Here is a 19,642-nt window from a genome sequence, read left to right on the forward strand (position 1 = left end):
TATCTCTTTAGTTGGAGGAAGATGTTTGCAGGTAAACTCACTGAGAAAGACAGTTCTGGATCTTAAAGCTTCCATGCTGGGAAAGGAAAAGAAATATACTCGCAGGAGCCAAGAATCATTTTGGATTAATTTGGGGATAAAGCACAGTATAACATATACCTCATAACGGGATTTTTCAGTATTGTCAAACATTATGTTCTATAGCTTTACATATAAATTGCCTGCAAAATGAGTGTTTAGTTAATAGTATTTTTGGTTTGTTGCAGTAAACATCGCAGAGTCATAGAGTCATACAGTATGGAAACAGACCCTTTGGTCCAAACAGTCCATGTTGAACATAATCCCAAACTAAACTAGTCCCACTGCCTGCTTCTGGCCCATATCCCTCCAACCGTTTCTTATTCATGTGCTTATCCAAATGTCTTTTAAACATTGTAATTGTGCCCGCATCCATCACTTAACAAATGAAATCATGCCATTTTTACAACTATTAACTATTTTTAAAAGTTATCATTCTCTTCAGGAATGGTAACATTATCCAGAGAGCCCAAATTCTAACCAACCTGCTCAGAGATGTTTTTACACAAGTCTGGAGAAGGGTGGGATGAACCTAGGTCTCCAGGCTCAAAGGTAGGGACACTACCACTGTGCCACAAGAGCCTTAATGCAGATGTTTACATGTGAGTACTGAAATAAGATTTGCAGATGAGACATTTGTCTGTATGTGGGGAATAGGATACGGTGGATGGGTGAGGGAAATAAAGAGATGGGAAAATAGAGTGAACAAAAATACGGGAATTAAAATGGAAATGTGGAGGGTGGGAGTGGTGTGGAAGGGGATAGAGAACACCCCAAGGAGGATGTCAAAAATCCAGAGACTACTTTTTGACCGTGTTTTATTTTAAAAATCACAAAGGACATTTACCATTTTAACAATGAAATACAGTGGGAAGTAAAACAAACCTGAACATCGCCCCCACGGTAAATAACGTGGCAGCGTGTTTATTTATGACCTTTGTTTTCAACTTTAAATACGCGGAATTTACAAAATGTTACATTAAAATAACGACGATCGGAAATATATTTAGTTCTAACTTTCACAACTCGTACATTTTATCCACTATGACATGAAAACCATTACTTTCACTTTCGTTTCTTTGGCAAGCAAGTCGAAATGATCATCGCTTCCTAATATCTGTCCCCCAAAATTAAAATTTCCTCCCTCAATGCAGAACACAAGACCACACACCAACACCCCCACCCCAACTGAAAAAGTTAATTGCCTCTTTTAACTTTCACCTTTCGCCTAGATTTTGCAGTGTTTACTGAATGAAAGGTACTAACTGCAATATTTTTTGCCAAACTTTTCATTATTAATGAGTCGAGGAGGAAGAGGGGGGAGACTCCAAGATCTTACCATGAAATCAGCCCTCAGAGCAGTGAAGAAAAGCAACTCTGGTCACTTCCGACTTCCAGCCTGATATCACCCGTCTTACAGGAACCCGAAACTTAACTGCGTTGCAGTACGGTGACAAGTATCCGAGGGCACAAAGTGAAAGGCTAGAACGTGGCTGGAGATTTAAATCTAGATGTCCTCTCAGTGCCCTGCATGCTATTTCATGCAAGCGTTACTGATGTCACCCCCATCTCTGTAACCTGTGATAATGATTCCTCACACCCCCTGCAAGGCCACTTCTTCTGTTTAAAGGCACGAAAAATAAGTAGAGGTTTGTCGGGTCAGAACCGAAGGATTTCAGTTCAGATTATTAGGAAAAGAACGAAAGATGACATGAAAGACAGCGGAGGAGGCCATTCAGCCCCTCAAGCCCGTTCCACTATTCTAGATCACATCTGATCATCACCTCAACTCCATTTTGTCATGCTATGCCCATAACCCCATGATGCCATTAGTAATTTGCAATCTATCAATTTCTGTCTTGAACACACACTCAAAGACTGAGCTGCCATAGTGCATGGTGAAGAAATTCCTCACCTCAGCCTTAAATGATTTCTCCTTATTTTGAAGCTGTGCCTACTGATTCTAAATGTCCCACCCAAGAGAACCATCATTTCAGCATTACACAGTCTAGCTCCTTAAGAACTTTATAACGTTCAATAACATCACCTCTCATTCTTCCAAACTCCAGATAATACAGGCACAGTGTCCTCAGTCTCTTCCTCATGGCACAAACTAGCCATCCCAGGAATTAGTCTGGTGATCCTCAATTACATTGACTCTATGGAAACAGTCAGTCATTGAGCGTCCCTAAACCTGTCTTGCCTGGCTGATCTCAGTATATCCTGCTGAAGTTCCACATCCTTCCACACCTTTGGGCAGTATAGATTTGTCAATTTCACATTTAATTTTTTAAAAAAATCTAATTCATTAGTATTTATCAAGGAAAAAGCTGTTTGGTGAAACAAGTAGCTAGTAGTACACTACCTGACAGGATATAATTTCAATAGTAGAAATTTAAGAAACTGGAATAAATACTTCAAGTAGAAAATATGCAGGGGTAAGCAGAAAGAAAGGCACTGCAATTGGACTAACTGAATTTATCTAAAAAGAAACCTATGCAGACTCAAAGGGCCAAATGACTTTCTTCTGTACTGTACTATTCTAGCATTAACTGAACTAAATATTCCACTTGCTTCAAAAATGCTGGATACATTTTCTAACTTGTTTTGGTATGAATTATTCATACATCTCGTCAATATGAATGACAAATATAATCATTTAGTAAAGAACTTTCAAAATGCTATTATCATCTAACACTAAGTCACCTATATCAAACCCAAGTCACTCACTATCCAGTGTGGGAAATATATCACTGTTCCTTCAGTGTTGCTGGATCAAAATCCTGGAACTTCCTCCTTAAAGGCACTGTGTGTCTATCAACATCAAATGGACTACAGCAGTTCAAGAAGACAGCTCACCTCTACCTTTTCAAGGGCAAATAGGGATGGACAACAAATGCTGGACCAGCTAGCAATGCCTACATCCCCATGAGTGAGTAATGAAACCTTGTAAGGACATGGTTTACTGGGTGGCAGTGATCTCCAGGCCCCTTTACTGAGGAAATTCAGACAACCTACAGCAGGTACCACAAAGATCTGAAGAAATACCCCTGATGCATGGCAATGTCTGACAAGTTGACTCCGACTCACTTTGATCCAATGTTCCTCTTGCTGCAGACATTTACTGCATGTTGTTACTCTGGATCATACAGGTGTCCACCCACTCCCACATTCTCAGGCTGCATTGTCTGTTCTGCCATCTCAGTTGTGTTGGATTTAAGTAATTAAGCTTCAAGCTTAGAAGTACCCCTTGACAACAGTTTGTAATTATTTTAAAGTTTAACAAGTTAAGTTATACATTTAATACTGGTGTCTCCTCAGTATTGTTTTAAAATTACTGACCCTATTTAGTGATTAAATCTCAAAACTTACAAGCACTGAGTTGCTAACCTAATTAATACCTTTGAACATTCGCCAGCTACAGGAGGTTGAAGAAAAATGTATAAAAATCACTATCTCTTTCCTCACCTGCACCAAATCCTAGGTTCAGTTTCAATCCTTGTTGCATTGAAGACCTTGTCATCTCCAGTTGGTGCTTCCACTTTCCTACCTCTTGTTTTTTATGCTTCAGTCTTAAAATAGCACAAGAAGCACAAATGGGGAACAGTCACTGGAATCAAAGTGTTAACTCTGTTTTCACTCCACAGATGTGGCCAGATCCACTGAGTTTCTCTAGCAACTTGTTTTAGCATGGGGAATTCTTGATTAGCACGGTGACTCGATGGTTAGTACTGCTGCCTGACAGAACCAGGTACCCAGGTTTGCAGCCTTGGGCGACTGTGTGGAGTTTACATGTTCTCCCTGTGACTGTGCAGATTTCCACCAGGTGCTCCAGTTTCCGCCCACAGTCCAAAAATGTAAAGATTAGGTGGATTTGGCCTTGCTAAATTGCCCTGCAGTGTCTAGCAATGTGCATGCTAGTTGTGTAAGCCATGGCAAATGCAGGGTTACAGGGATTGAGTAGGGATTCAGGCGAGTGTGCTCTGTGGACAGTTGGTGCAGACTTGATGGGTTGAATGGCCTCTTTCCACACGGTAAGGATTCTATGGTTCTACATCATGATCGTAGTGAGTAACTAGCTGATTGTAATAGACAATTAAAAACACAGGATGTTCAGGAATTTTTGCACAGAAGGGCTGTAGGTAAATGTAACAATGGAACCTATTAGAATTTATTACACTGGTATTTCCAAAGTGTCAGAATCGCAAAGATCTACAGCACATAAAAAAGGCCCTTCAGCCCATTGTGTCCATGGCAGTTAAAAACAACCACCTATTCACGCTTTCCAGCACTTAGCCCATAACCTTGTATGCCTTGGCATCTCAAGTGGACATTTAAATGCTTCTTAAATATTATGAAGGTTTCTGCCTCTACCAGCCTAACAGGCAGTGAGTTCCAGATTCTCACCACCAATTGGGTGAATGCTTTTCCTCTCAGGAAACAGGAGCACTATGTTTTAATGTACTGCAATTTCAGTTTAAGATTACTTCATTAACTCAATTAACAACTTTCCATGAAATCTTGATAGAAAGCAGCACTGGCATTGAAAAATAAGAATGTGCCACATAAGACCAGGTTAAACAAAAATAAATCAACAGCAGGTCACAATAGCTTTCAACTGGTTTAGGTTTTGAAAACGGTCATACTTAATCAGATTAATCCAGAAAAGTATGTTGAGTGAAAAGCTGTTTTATTAGACCTAATTTGTAATGGCCTCTTACTGCTGTTAACTGTAAACTGATGGTCATTTATAGAATCATAGAATGGTGACAACACAGGTCATTCAGTCCACTTCCATGTCCACTCTCAAGGGCAAGTTAGCATGTGCTACTCCCCCAACTTTGCCCTGTAACGCTGCAAATTTATTTTTCTTTTCAGATGAAGACCACAAGTCCTTTTGAATGCTACAAGTGAATTGGGAATCAAACACACTGACAGTACATATTCCAGATCCTATCTACTTGCTGCACAATTTTATTTTAGCTCCTCGTTTGTTTTGCCAATTAATTTCATCCTCAGGCTTTGATACTTTCAGTTTCTTCCCATTGCCCCTATCTGGACCACTCACCAGGTTATGGCAGAGATTGCATGCCTGTTGGCCACAAGTTTGACTCCCATCCATCAAGGAAATGTCACGTTTGAACAAATTGATTCCGATAACGGTCAACATTTCAAAGCTCAACTGCGTCTTTGGATTTCAGAGCAGATATAATCACAGCCAGAAGTATCACCATGCTACACTTTTAGAGAAGATTTTGAAGATTTTCAGTTCCTGTCAAACCTTCTCCAAAAATAATGCTTTCTGCTGTGCCTCTAATTAACACCAATCCCAACCAGCATGATGCAGAATTTCAAATCATTATTGCTTCGAACGTTGGTGAGAATAATGGTTGAAGTTTCCTGGAAGTACGTGAAAGCTACTGATTGAGTGACACAGCACAGAAAGATGCTTTGGACCAAATTATCTGCACCAACCAGATATCCTAAACTGATCTAGTCCCATTTGCCAGCAATTGGCCCATATTCCTCTAACCCCTTCCTATTCATGTACCCAACCAGATGTGTTTGAAATGTAGTAAATATATCCTTCTCCTCTGGCAGCTCATTTCATACATAAAGTCAAACATTTTTGTATGTAACCCAAATACCAGTTCATCATTTTAAAAGAAGTGTAAAGAGGGGAATAATTATTTTTCAGATGTAATTTTCTGTTCTGTTCAGTGTAGTCACGTCCTAGCACAGATTGTACTTGGAATTTCTATTTCCAACATTCTTTAAAAAACTGTTGGCCAATGTATTCTTTTGAAAAGGTGGTACTGATCACACACATTACAAGGCTTCTGGTTACTAAGTGTATTGATTCCTTTACAGGATACAGTTCCAGAAGCATTATGTACCGTAAGTAGTCATCCTCTGTCTGCAGACCCAGAGGAGCCAAAGCAGACACTATCATTATCCCCAACCTGTGTGAACCACGTTTATTGTTTGTGGGGGGAGGTGCCAGTGTTGGACTGGGGTGGACAAGGTCAGCAATCACATGACATCAAGTTATAGCCCAACAGGTTTATTTGAAAACACAAGCTTTGGGAGCCGTGCTCCTTCTTCGGGTGTTAGTGAGGTGGTATCAGACACAGAATTTATAAGTAAAAGATCAAAGGGTCACACCACTGATGAGGATGTATTAAACAAACCTAAGATGCTGTCAAATCTTTAATCAGTTTGATTGATTAATACGTATATGTAAATTCCAAAATTCCTTTCAGAGAACAAAAAAAGTTTTATCAGTGTAAAGAAGAAGTGACATTTTAGGTCAGATAACGCATGTTAGGCGTGAGGCCTTGTTTAGAATCTGGTTGTGCTTTAGTTTGAAATCAGACTGATTTTATTTCTAAAGTAGGAATTTATAAAACACCACATGGACTGTCTATAAATTATGTGCTTTTTGAACAAAGTATTGTTTGGCTTTCTGCAACCTCAATTACACTTGTAGTTGCCCAAACAGATTAAGATGGTAGCTACAGAATTTGTGGATAATTCTTTAAAACAAATCAGTCCTACTACTTTCCCCTCCATTTATTTTTCTCCAAGGAAAGTGTTTTAAAAAAATCTAAAATATCATTCTCTTTATTTACAGCCTGCTAATTAATACTTACTTGTTAGCCTAAAAATAAGAAAAGTCCATGGTTCTTGTGGTGCAGTGGTAATGCCCCATCTCTGAGCCAGGAGGCTTGGGTTAAAATGCCACCTGTTCTGGAGGTGTGCAACATTATCTTTGAATAAGCTGATTTAAATGGACAAAGGTGGACCATGCTTTTACAATGTGCACATTTATGACACATACAGGACAATATTGAAAATGTCAATGCAACAAGATTTTGACAAAGTAAGTTAATGACTACATCAAAACTCAATATTTTACATGAATATTTATTTATATTGAAATACAATTTAGAATCGGAGCTTCTGGAAGAACCATTTATTCTTTCCTGTCTTGTACCTGCAGAAAAACAAAGTTGCACACGGTTAACTTCTCAAAGGAGAAGGACAACTTGGTGTTTTTGTTCTAAAAAGGATAATCCATAAATAATTAGAAGTAGTCATGGAACAGCCAGAGACATCTTAAATAGACCTTAGGTAAACTTCCCTATTTGGTGCAAACGATAACAAAAGTTGGTAGATGTAACACATAAATTAGAAGGACAGCAATAGCCAGAAGTGATTTTGAGGGTGAACTACAAAAAAAAACTCAAACATGGCAATCTAAACACAGGAAACCTGCAGAGGATAATTTACTGCAGTCTACATGCTTAGGAAAGTCTTTCACATAGCTGAGGTTAAAGTATCACTTATGATACATATTTAACATAATTATAATCTCTTAAGATGTCACTTGTCTGTTGGTCAACAACCTTACTTTTAAACAGATCTTTTATTTTATAGAACAGTCAATAAGTATATTCATAGCCATCTTGATGGGCTTATACAACTCTTTCATTAAGAAGAGTTAGCTTTAACGATTGTTTTGATCATAACAGTTATCTTCAAAGCAGGGTATATGCAAGTAAAATGGACAAGGCCCAAGCACAAAGTTCCATCAGTTGTCTTTTGGAAAAGAAAATGTTGTTTCTAAAATGTTTCCTGTCTTATTTGACAGCCAAGTATTAAACATTGGCCCGGATCCATATTTGATTCATACCTTTCTTCAAATTTTACTTTGGCTTCCCGCCTGGCTTTACGCTTCAAAGCAGGATCCCTGAAAACATCCTTATTCACAATGGTCTTATCCAGGGGAATGTCGACAGAATATCTGGAAAGAAAGAAAACAACTGAAGGCTAACGAAGGAAAAAGGACTACATTTATGACAATGCCACCTCTAGGTGAATCTTTGCAGTCTGCAAGGCAAGGGTTGCGGCCATCAAAACCTGGTGCACGTGACTGCGTCAGTTGCACCAGTACTCATTCCAAGCAGGAAACAAGTAACCAGAGAGCAATAATTTTTTACATTAAGCTCTGGGAAAGCTCAGAAGTGGTTGTAATCAGTTGCTAAATTTTAAAAAGTCTGGTCTCCGTACAAATGCAGTGCAATGTCATTTGACAATTAATCAGCCTTTATTCATTGAAAAGTAAGAACTCTCCCACCAAAAGAAGTTTACAGATGGATTATAACTGCTTGACTTTTCCCAGATCTTCTAACCAGTTTCACATTAATGCTGGCATGACATCATGGTTACACAACTGCACACATGCAGATGGATCATGGCAGCCACTTTTGAGACGGGAACCATTTTGGTTCACTAATGCCCTTTAGAGAAGCAAAAGTTCCAGCAATAAACGAGAGTGGCATCAACATCCCATGACCAAAACTCCAGAGAAGCTATGGCAGTGGCAGGGATGTTAAAAATGGCTCCAGTGCTCTTGGGATAGGGTAAGGAAAAGTTGCCACAGTCTTACCAGTCTGTAGGGCTGCTCTTTCATTAGAAAGAGATGACTGATTGTGTCTAAACCCGAGAGTCACCGGGCCTCAGGCGAGTGGAGAACTGAAAAAACAGGGTCCCTCCTGGTAACATCAGGCACTGCAGGAATTAAACCCATGCTGTTGGCATCACAAGCAAGCCATTGGTTTTGAATAACCAGCATCATAATCCCAACAGCAAATGAAAATAACAGGCCAATACTGCTTCCTCAGTGCAACTGGATTGAATAATAAATGTTACCTCATTGGTACTGCTCACAATACACAGTAGAAAAAAAAGTGCAAAAATTTCCCTGGACAGTAAATTCAGTTCAGTTAGGTTATAGAGACAAAAGCAATTTGATTTTGAGTGAAAAAAATGGAAAACCATAAGCCAAAAATAACCAACAGCCGAGCACACCACATTATAGGTAGGACATTGTTCTAGAGGCTAGAGAATGGCTTCCCAAAAGTGATGCAACTATCCAACGAAGCAAAGCTGCCAAACAGCTGCACCCTCTTCCCCCCCACCCCCACAACTGTACCAGGTCTCCTCACCTCATCCCTATTCTCACGTGCTTTCTTTCCCTAACCCTCCTTGCTCACTGAGGTATCATAATTTTCAAGACTTGGAGATTGCCCTAGAACTTCCAGAAAATTTCCCCAACACCCAAGCCATGACCTCCTAGACCACTACCTGTGGCTCCAAATCAATCAAGATCAGAGATTCTGACCAGCAAGCTTCTGTTCTACCAGATTAAATGGAGCAATTCTCATCCCCAGACACTGTGCCAACAATCCTAGAGAAATTAGTAAAGGCTATTGAAATAACATGTTTAGAGAATGCCAATTTATGCCAAACATCTGGTTCAGAATCAAGTTAGGTCCCAGTCATCAAATGCCTTGCCAGCTTCAATGTCTAGAACCCACAAGACACCTGAAGTTAAATTCTTATTCAGAACATCTTCAACTTTGAAGGTTACATTTGCAGAAAAACAGATGTTTATTACATTTACTACATGGCCTAAGTGCTTGAAGCAAAAAGGATTTTATAACTGCATCAGTAAAGTAAAATTGGTCAGCGACATTTTGGATGATTTGTTAGGCCAAATATTTGATCAAACCCATTTTTCAGCTCTTTATTAAAATCGTGAAAAACCGTCACAACATTCTACGCCATCAAGCCACATCTAATTAGGTATTCAAAACTCAATTCATTAAAGTGGATGGATTCTTTCTACATAAACTGCATTCTCCATTAAAAACATGTTGTCTACCCATTGAAGCAAACAAAAAAAGTTACTGGAGAGACTCAGCAAGCCTGGCATTTGCATTTAAGCTCTCGACATCACATTGCATATTAAAATTGCTTAACTCAATTTTGAAGATCTAGAACCCGTGTCTCTCCTCCATAGAATCATGTTCTCTGTATAACAACGCCTGGGGCTACATGCAACATTTTGGGGAGTTGGAATTTCTCAGCTCAAATCCTGCAACCTGACCATAAGCCATGGGAGCAGAATTAGGCCATTCGGCCCATTGAGTCTGTTCTGCCAATGAATCATTGTTGACATGTTTTTCAACTTCATTCTCCTGCCTTCTCCCCATAACCTCTTAACACGTTACTAATTAAGAACCTACCTCTCTCTGCCTTAAAGACACTAAATAACTTAACCACCACAAGTTTCTAAGACAATGAGTCCATAGATTCACCACACACTGGCTGAAGAAATTCCTCATCTCAGTTCTAACGGGTTGCTCTTTCACTCTGAGGCTGTGCCCTTGGACCCTAGTCTCTCCTACTAGCAGAAACATCTTCAAGTCCACTCTATCCAGGCCTCTCAATACTCTAAGTTGGAATGAGACTCACCCTCTTGTCCTTCTAAACACCACTCAGCACAGACCCAGAGTCCTCAACCGCTACTTCTATGACAAGCCCTTCATTCTTGTGAACTTCCTCTGGATCCCATCCAAGGCCAGCACATCCTTCCTTAGGATGGGGCCCAAACTGCTCAACATTCCAAATGCGGTCTGACAAGAGGCTAATACAGCCTCAAGCAGCATACCCTTGCTTTTGTATTCTAGCCCCTCAAAATGAAGCACTCAAGCTCTCAACATAACACTGCTAAATGGTAAATAAATTTGTATAAAGGTGCCATATAAAATTCATCACATAAGTAGGTCTCATACAAGTGGATTTTCCACATTGAGATTGGGAAGGAACACAAATAAAGATCTAGAAAACTCAGGACATTACATTAAGGAGCTTTTAAGATTAAAATGCAACCCTGGAGCCTCACAGGTTGCCACCCAAAATTTAAAGTCACCTACTTCTGAAATTCTAGCACTAAAGACAGTTTTAAACATATTACTGCAGCAGTAATTGAACTCAATTTCCACAGTGATGTATGTTCTAATTCTTACCTGGTTGGCATCAGGTGGTTGTAGTTGTATACTTTCACAAAGGATTTGATCTTGGACCTCTTGGCCACCTTCTTCTTGCCCATTTTGGCAGTGACCTTACGCGGGTAACGATCTATACCAGCAACAAGAGCATGACTATAAGGTCTGTCAGAGGTCCCATCATCGATGTTCTACAAGGTAAAGCGTAATATTTAGATTTGTGTTAGTTCAAAGTCCATCAGCACAAATCTGCTTCCTGATTCATTAGGTCAAGTCCAACCTTTGATTGTGGTCCACCTCCTTGGCATTGATCGTTGCCAATATCATCCTCACCTGTCCCAATGAGGCCAGTTCAGCTTCATTCAGTTCTCCTCCGCCACTCAATTACAACTCTGGTGCCTAAAGCTCACCCTCATCCCAATTGCTCAACTTCATGGCCCACCACTTACAAATCTACTTACAGGCAAAGCAGATATATGGCAGACAAAACAGACACCCAAGCTCAACATTTCAAAGTCCTTGATTCCACAAACGTTGCTGTTCAACTCCAAATTTCTCCAATTTTAACTGTGACAATCAGAGCCTCCCTCTTTCCTTCCCATTAAAAGACACCAGTTAGTAGCCAATACATGATAGATCTGGAGATAATTTGCTACAAAAAGTTGCCAGATGAAGTACACGTCCTTAAAAAATCTCTCAATACATTGCAACCAGCTATAACTCAAAAGTACATTAATCCTGCAGTTGAGTAAGCACGGACGCATTGCAGTCTCATTATTAAAAGCTCTATTTATGGTATTTCATTAACAATCACCATCACGAATACCGTACCTTTACGATGACACCTTTGCGCCCTGCATAGCGTCCAGCTAGCACAAGAACCACCTTCCCAGGTTTCATAAACTTCCCCATTTCTGTAAAGACAAGAGTGTTGCGCATAAATGGGCAGCACAACAAAATAACCACTCTTCCAAGAGGCACAGAAAGTGCTCCCAGCCAGGTGATCAACGCTCACCCCGCAAATAAAAGATTTAGCCAGTAATTCATCCTGCGGCTTTGCTGCTTCTTACTTCGCCTATGCTGCAAATTTTAGGCAATTCTTTTGCCCGGAATCATTTCCGATAAGTCCTAAGGGGGCTCGCATGAGTTCCATTTACTTCCTTCCAATGATCTGATTGCAATGCTGGATTCTATCAAAGCCCCAGTGGAGGATGAGCCCCGATTGCAAAAGACACACATTTCTCCGCACAGGGAGAGGTTTAAATGGAAATGCAGGCGGCTGAGGGTATCCCTGCTGTGAAAAGCGTGGGTTTTACTACACAGGGAGAAAGGGGCAAAGCGGGAGACTGAGAGAAGGCCTAAGCAACCACCACTCAATCAACCTCCCTCCTCCTCCACCGGCGGCCTAACCGGGGGACCGAGACCACAAATAGCGCGCCCGCTGCCCAAAGGAGGACCGCTGGATTGACGAGGGGCCGGGATGGGGATGGCGCGGTGCGCCCCGATGGCGGATGGCCAAGGATTGTAATCGCATCATTCACCGGCTCCGCCGCTCGCTGCTCAATGGCCGCCACCCGCCGGAAAGGAAGTGCCCGCCGCTCACTCTGACCTTTGACCGCACTCCGCTCCGCACACTCAACGCCACTTCCGCTCTCTAGTAACTGCCTAGAAGCGGCAGGGGCATGCGGGTTCGAGTCCTGCCTCTGCGGCAGCCAAATCATGTAATCAAAACTTTCTTCTGAAGATGGATCACTGTATTCGATTTCTAACTAACTCTGTTTTCTCTCCACTAACCTGCTGAGGGTCTCCAGCAATTTCTGTTTCGTTTGTGTCAGATTTCCAGCATCCACAAGATTCCAACGCGGGGTCAGATCCTCGAGGCCAATGTCTTGAAATGGACTAAGACGGACGTAGTCTTAAGTTCTCTCATTAAAATTTCTTACTTTCAAAATTTATACTATAAAAGAACTTTTTTATTTCTTTGATTTATTATAATGATTTAGTACTTTTGAAGGTCTGTAATGCTGAACTACAGCAAAGTGGTCATATTGAACTTGTACAATGAAGTCATTTGGTCCATCAAGTCTGCAAGGACTATCGCTTTAGGCATTTTGTCTTTGTGCCATTCTCCGACCTTTTCTCTGTACAAAATTACTGTAAAGAGAATTGTAAGCTGTGCTCCTCGTTGTTGGAATCAGTGCCTGTTATTTCTTGGTGTTGCCATTGTAACATATATCAAAATCCTTGGGATTAGCTTGGTACAGTATGAACAAATTAACAAAACCAATGATTTAAAGATAGAAAGACTGGTAGGCCAGGCAATAAATTTAGTAATTTTCTCTATGGAGAACCAACAGCAAAAAAACCCCAAAATCTCGACTTTATGTAGTGTTTTTAACATCGTACAGCATTTCAAGATACTTTACAGAACATTGTCAAATTACATCTTTTCACTAAACAGCAAAATGAGATACAACAAAAAGCACCTTTAATGCAGAAAAACATCCCAAGACATTCCACACGATTGCCTGATTGATTGATTAATAAAAATCAATCACAATTCAACACTGAAGAACAGGAGATTTCAAAACAGATAATCAAAAGCTGTGGAAGCAAGGTATTAAAAGATTCTCTTAAAGGGATGAAAGAGAGAGGTAGAGAAGCAACACTTTAAAGAGAGAATTCCAAAACCTAGAATGCATTGCTAGAAACTCTGAAATATGGAGACTTTACCCTTCACAGATCTGCAAAAACTTCTCCAAAGAAATTATTTGTCTTGTTTCCCTCACTCATTTTCTCACCTACTGTCCTGTTTGGAAGGCATCAAGGCTGATTTTTGTTAGTTTTCAGGCAGGACTGGAGCAATAGCATGACAAGAACTACAGAGCAAAGTTGGCTGGGTTGCATAATGTCTTAGGGTCAGCACACTTAAGAATCACTCTCATGATATCATCACTGTACCATAGTATGTAATCTGAAGATACAAAGTTCACCTGCTTCACCTTACGTCAGATCACTTAAAGCATGACACTCTACTGGATGCATGCTGCTCTGTTGTAATCTAATAGCTAACATTGGCCCTTACACTTGTGCCTCAGAATGTAATGTCTGTTTTATTACAAGAATCAATTATATGTCAGTTTGGGAGATAATATAAGCATGGTCTTACCAAGTAAAATACCCTGGAGGCAAACTTACACCACATTGTGCCCATTGATGTCAGGGTCATTTTGGTGGATCCTTGAAATAAGCAGCTGAAGAATTAATTGTAAATTAACAGTATATAAATGAACCCTATGTAGTCTAATGACATAATTCCAAGGCAGTGACTTCAAGGCAATTTTCAGTTACGAACTCCCCTCCTCAGGGAAACTGATAAAGGCTTCTTGTTGGGCACTAGTCAAAAGTGCACTCCATCCCCTTGATGTTCATTAAAAATGAAAATCTGAAGAAGGGAGATAGTAAGAACTGTCAATGGTGCAGTCAGAGATAACATTGCAGAGCTGGAGGAGCACAGAAGGACACTTGACTCGAAACATTAACTTTGATTTCTCTCCACAGATGCTGCCGGACCTGCTGAGCTTTTCCAGCAATTTGTGTTTTTGTTTCAGTGACACTTTCGTTGTGTTACTGCCCTTTCACATGAGCTGCAACATAGTCATACCAATGATCAGCAGATGGCAGCATTCACTTGTTTATAAATGACATTCTTGAACTGGGTGACTACATAGGAGTGCTGTTGCTACAGAAGAACATTATGAACAAAACAAGCCCAGTCTAATGCTTTTGAGAGAACATTTTAACTATAACCTCCATTTGCCCCCACAAAATTTAAATCAAAGTAGCCATTAATGATACACCACTTCCAGTGAGTGAAGTCACAAAAAACAAAAAATGCTTATCGTTTACATCTTATACCTGGCACATTCATTTAATGTGATGAAAGGTCATGATAATTTTTTGAGACTTTTGATCTAAAACTAGCAGCATTCAGGTTTTGATTATTTGCATTAAAGGGCTTAACAAAATCAAAGTCAGAGAGTCCCCTCTGGAATCAAATCCAGATTTGTTTGAAGTAGGCACATACAAACCCGAGGAGTGTTTGATGGAAGATTCTTTGTTTATACTGCAGAGATTATGACAGGAAGTTAACATTGAAACACAAAATAAAACAGAACTGTAGATCAGGGAAATCTGAATTAAGAACAGAAATTGCTGGAGAAAAATCAGCAGATCTGGTAGCATCCATGGCGAGAAAGCAGAGAGTTAAAAGATGTAGCAGCTCTTCTTCAGAATAAGATTATGTGGGGAAGGAGCTTTTGTGGTGCAGTGGCAGTATTCCTATCAGAGACAGGAAGTCCAGATTCAAGTCTCATTTACTCCAGAGACATGTAATAACATCTCTGAACGGGTCAATTGGAAAACACCTGCTTTGAAAAACTCCTGCAGAAATGTCCCGGAGCCAGGATGACTGACTTCTGACAAACACAACCCCTCCTCCTTTGTGCAAAGTCAACTCCAACCAGTGATAGGTTTTACCCACAATTCCTAGCTTTGCTAGGGCTCCTTCACACCACATTGAGTCTAGAAATCAACTGTAATCACTCTCACCTCACACCTAAAATTCAGCTCTTTTACCAATATTTGAATCAAGGCAGTAATGAAGTCAGGAGCTGAGTGGCCATGGTAGAACTCAGCCTGAGCATCAGCAAAGAGGTTATTGCTGAGCAAGTGCAGCTTGATAACACTTTGAGGAAGAGATTGTATGGATGGAAATCGGCCAACTGGATTTATCCACTACATGTGGAGGACATAGCTTGGCAATTTTCTACAGTGTTGGAGAGATGCAACTTTTGTAACTGCACTGGAACAGTTTGGCAAAAGGACATGGCAAATTACAGGAGACACATTTTCACTCCTATTGCCAGAAATGGTGCCATTCAAATAGTTATTGCACAAAACCTCAAACCCATTTAGGGATGGGCAATAAGCAGCTGGCTTGTCCACAATGGTCACATCCTGTGAATGATTTTTTTGATAAATTAAAACACATTTCACATGCCAGTCACTCTAACCATGATGGTGGAAAAGTTATTAGAAGGAATTATGTTAAGACAGAATAAGAGGGAGATATTAGGCAAGAAAATAGCAGTGGGAAAGGATGCAAATAGGCTGATTGATTAGGTAAGATGATACAGGTTACAACATGATGGTGTAAAGTAATCCGTTTTGTTAATGAACACCAAGTGGACTATATGCTGATCTGTCCCAGTGTTGCAAAGGATGGGTTTGGCTACGTTGCCAGGGAACTTTCAAATGCAACTTGCTTTATCTATTCCTTGAGAAGAGGCTATGCAGAAGAACACATTTGACCACAAGTCCATCAGACAGTGGTTGCAGCTCATAGCGTTGAGGTTCTTTATATTAAAAAAATGCTGGATCCTGTTAGATAGCTCCCTGAACAAGATAGTCAAATCGTTTGGCAGAATGCCTCATTGCCAGGCAAACAACCAGCAAGACATAGCGTGCCTGAGGGGGAAGAACAGAATACATGGTCTCTCTAAAAGGTACTGAGATTCTATCACCCAGCTTCTCCTGTAATGTGCCATGGCAAATCAAACCTGGAATGAAATCCAATAATTTTTTTAAAAAGTTCACTCCAAGTAAGCTTTGTGATGTAGGATAACATGCTCTCTGGGCATTTCCCAGAGATTCAATTCAATTCAATTATTACTGGATAACCATGAACTTAGTGAACTCTTCGATTTGCCTGAAACTTGCTGCTTTCCTACTGAGTAGTAATGGAATTAGCCAGTCGGCAATACTAAATAGTTTGAAGCAACCACCATTAAGACTGTGCAAAAATAAAAGTCACTAGGGCCTTTTGCAATATTAGTTTGGGTTGGAGCCCATTTTAATCTCCTTGGATAGCATGCAAAGAATGTTGGAAATTAAATGCAAATTAAACCAAGTACAAACTGTAATAGCAAGTGTAGTGAGGCAGCTCATGTACTCTGGACAGAAACTGATCTTGTACTTTGTGTCAAGATAACTGTCTATATATAAAAGGTATATATTCTTTTTGGGGGAATAGAAATTAACAAAGATACAGTAAGCAATTAGTAAAAGTCAACATGTGCCTTCTTGCTTTATGATGGTAAAGCCACCTTATTATATAGTTTCGCAGGGAACTGGTGAGACCAAACTGAAGTACTGCGCACGGATTTGGTCTTCTTACCTAGAGAAGACAGCAAACTTCAATAGACTGGTTTCTGTAAATGAAGGGTTTGTTCTAAACAGTGTTTGAGTAAATTCAGTGAATATTACCCGCCATTCAGAATGAGAGATAGAATTGAAAAATAAAGAGGGGGCTTAAAAGGCAAATACTGAGAAAATGTTGTTCCCTGCATAGGGGTCAGTGTTTCAATACATGGTCAGCCATTTAGGAGATTGAGAAATTTCTTCATGCAAAAAAGTTGTGAATCTGGAATCCTGTAAGCCAGAGAAAGTTGTTGACATAAAGCAATGCACTTTTAGGTAAAAAGGTAATTAAGGCATGTGGGGACACTATGGAGCTGGATGGTCATCTCTAATCCTATTGAATGGCCTACTCCTGCTCCAAGCTCTTAGTATTTTATCGATTCTGTGTACACTTTGGTACTTTGACAGAATTTTAAATACAGCAATAAGTCATTCCACATAATTATGCTACAGGATGGTCACAAACTCCAAACCATATTCTTAAATATCAATATACAGCTTTCACCACTCCCGAAGCTCATAAAATGAGAATGAGAAGAGGTTTCAGTACAGATTTATAGGTTAAAGAAGTTCAGTTTATTGGTGAGTGTACAGTATAGTGGCCATTTTGCATTTCAACCTTTTTAAATATAGTAATGCATGCTCCTTAAAAATAAGTCATTGCCTTAAAAATCAAGTTGGGTGAATTTTGTATCTAGAAGTAAAATTTAAAATTAGAATGTTGATATCTTAGCATATTTGTGGAACCTTGCATGTCAGCTTCATCTGTAATTTAGCCCTAACTAAAACTGTATTAATTTAAAGTCATTAAGGTCAACTTCTGGATATAAATTATTAATAAACATCCAAATTGGCACTTTAATTTTGGAAATGCAACAAATATCACTTGATAGTATCATGATGTACAGTTTAAAGCTTTAGAAATACCATACAACTTACAAAATAATAACTGGCATTTAGCCCTGAAATTCATTTAAAACATTTAGGAACTTGGGGGAAAATTAAAACTGAATGTCATACCTATCAGATGATGTACAGTCCCTCCATCTGTTCCATTTATCCAAGTGTTAAAACATTGCACAACTGAAGCTAATGTTAGCTTCTCCTCGAATTAAAAAAGAATGTGTTTTTAGTAAAGTGTAACAAGATATTCATATTCCTTTATGGGTTGTGGAGGAGAACATTTTGGGGCAATAGTCAAGTGAGAAAGCATAGCAAGGGTAAACTTTGCTGACTCACCTCGTGGGCTGCAGCCTGACATGTGATGAAGTGTTAGACTAGACAGCTGAAAGTTGAGGTTGGAAAGCAGATCAGATATTCCTTTACTCAAGGAGTCTTGTATTTACCACACAGTCAGGTCAGAGAATTTCAGAAGACATTTGTTTCCACTGTGAGGTCAGAGCCTACCAGTGTTGACTCCATGAGAATAGAGTCATCGTGTAGCATAAGAATTTATAACCCAGAAAACAATGTTCAACCACAAATTCTTCTGGAAGGGTAGTAACTGTAGTGGGTAAATTCAGCAAAATTAAAGGCCTCCTAAATATAACCAGATGAATAACTAGTTAATCCATTTTTAATGATATTGGTTGGAGAGAAATTTGTTTGAGCATCATGGATCTTTTAGCACTCAATTAAAAAGGCTATTGAAGGCTCATTATTGCATCTCAACCAAGAGACAGCATTCTCGTAACACATTACCGAAGTGTATCAATAGATTACAGATTAATTCATAAATTGAGGAAATTCTAACAACTTAATCAAAATGAGACAGGTGTTCAAACATTAGGAGATCACCTGAAGCCCTCAAAATAGTTAGAGTTTGAGAACAGACTGAAAAACCGCAGATGGGAGTTCAATCTGGATAAAATGAGGGGTATTGCATTTTGGTACAACAAACAAGGGTAGGGCTTATACAATTATGGGAGAGCTTCGGGTAGTGTTGTAGAACAGAGAGACCTAGGTGTTCAGGTAGAAAATTCTTTGAAGTTTGCGTCACATGTAGACAGGGTGGTTAAAAAGGCATTTAGCATGCTTGCCTTCATTGCTCAGCCCTGAGTATAGGGGTTGGGACATCATGTTGAGGTTGTACAGGACATTGACAAGGCCTCTTCTGGGAAACTGTGTCCAGTTCTAGTGGCACAGTTATAGGAAAATATCAAGCTGGAGGGGGTTCAGAAGAGACTAAGCCTCTGTAACCGGCAACATCCTGGTAAGAGTTATAAAGACAGACTGGATGATTACGTTTGGCATGGACTGGTTGGACCGAAGGATTCGTTTCTGTGCTGTACGACCAAGTGCAAATGAAATCCCAAGAAGCAGATTACTGCTCGAGGCTCTTGCAACAGTCCCTATTTCTGGGTCAGAAGGCTCAGGTTCAAGTTCCCAGAGGTGGAAATATCTATACTGAAGTGCAGTAAAAACAACCTCCTTTAAATGCTAGATAG

At 39.8% G+C, this 19,642-nt stretch overlaps 2 protein-coding genes across 4 annotated transcripts in view; both read right to left on the reverse strand.

Moving 5' to 3' along the window:
• The window catches only part of ifi35 (interferon-induced protein 35), a 30,776-nt gene extending 29,089 nt beyond the window's left edge, over nt 1-1,687 (reverse strand). For 2 of the 3 annotated variants that reach the window (XM_048614361.1, XM_048614360.1), the window contains exon 1: nt 1,418-1,686. In XM_048614361.1, coding sequence (XP_048470318.1) covers nt 1,418-1,420 — 3 coding nt within the window. In that variant the 5' untranslated portion in view covers nt 1,421-1,686. Of the gene's footprint in view, nt 1-1,417 lie in introns of all 3 variants that reach the window. The other variant, XM_048614359.1, reaches the window with a different exon arrangement.
• A 5,304-nt stretch (nt 1,688-6,991) lies between these two features.
• On the reverse strand, nt 6,992-12,557 carry rpl27 (ribosomal protein L27). Its single transcript, XM_020515526.2, has 5 exons — nt 12,476-12,557; nt 11,766-11,848; nt 10,956-11,125; nt 7,775-7,885; nt 6,992-7,075 (listed from the first exon to the last, which is right to left on the reverse strand). Exons 2-5 carry the CDS (start codon nt 11,844-11,846, stop codon nt 7,027-7,029), a joined length of 411 nt encoding a protein of 136 aa, XP_020371115.1. The 5' UTR covers nt 11,847-11,848; nt 12,476-12,557; the 3' UTR covers nt 6,992-7,026.
• Nucleotides 12,558-19,642: the final 7,085 nt, after the last annotated feature.

The sequence above is a fragment of the Rhincodon typus genome, chromosome 30 (assembly GCF_021869965.1).
Source record: "Rhincodon typus isolate 14 chromosome 30, sRhiTyp1.1, whole genome shotgun sequence".
NCBI lineage: Eukaryota > Metazoa > Chordata > Chondrichthyes > Orectolobiformes > Rhincodontidae > Rhincodon > Rhincodon typus.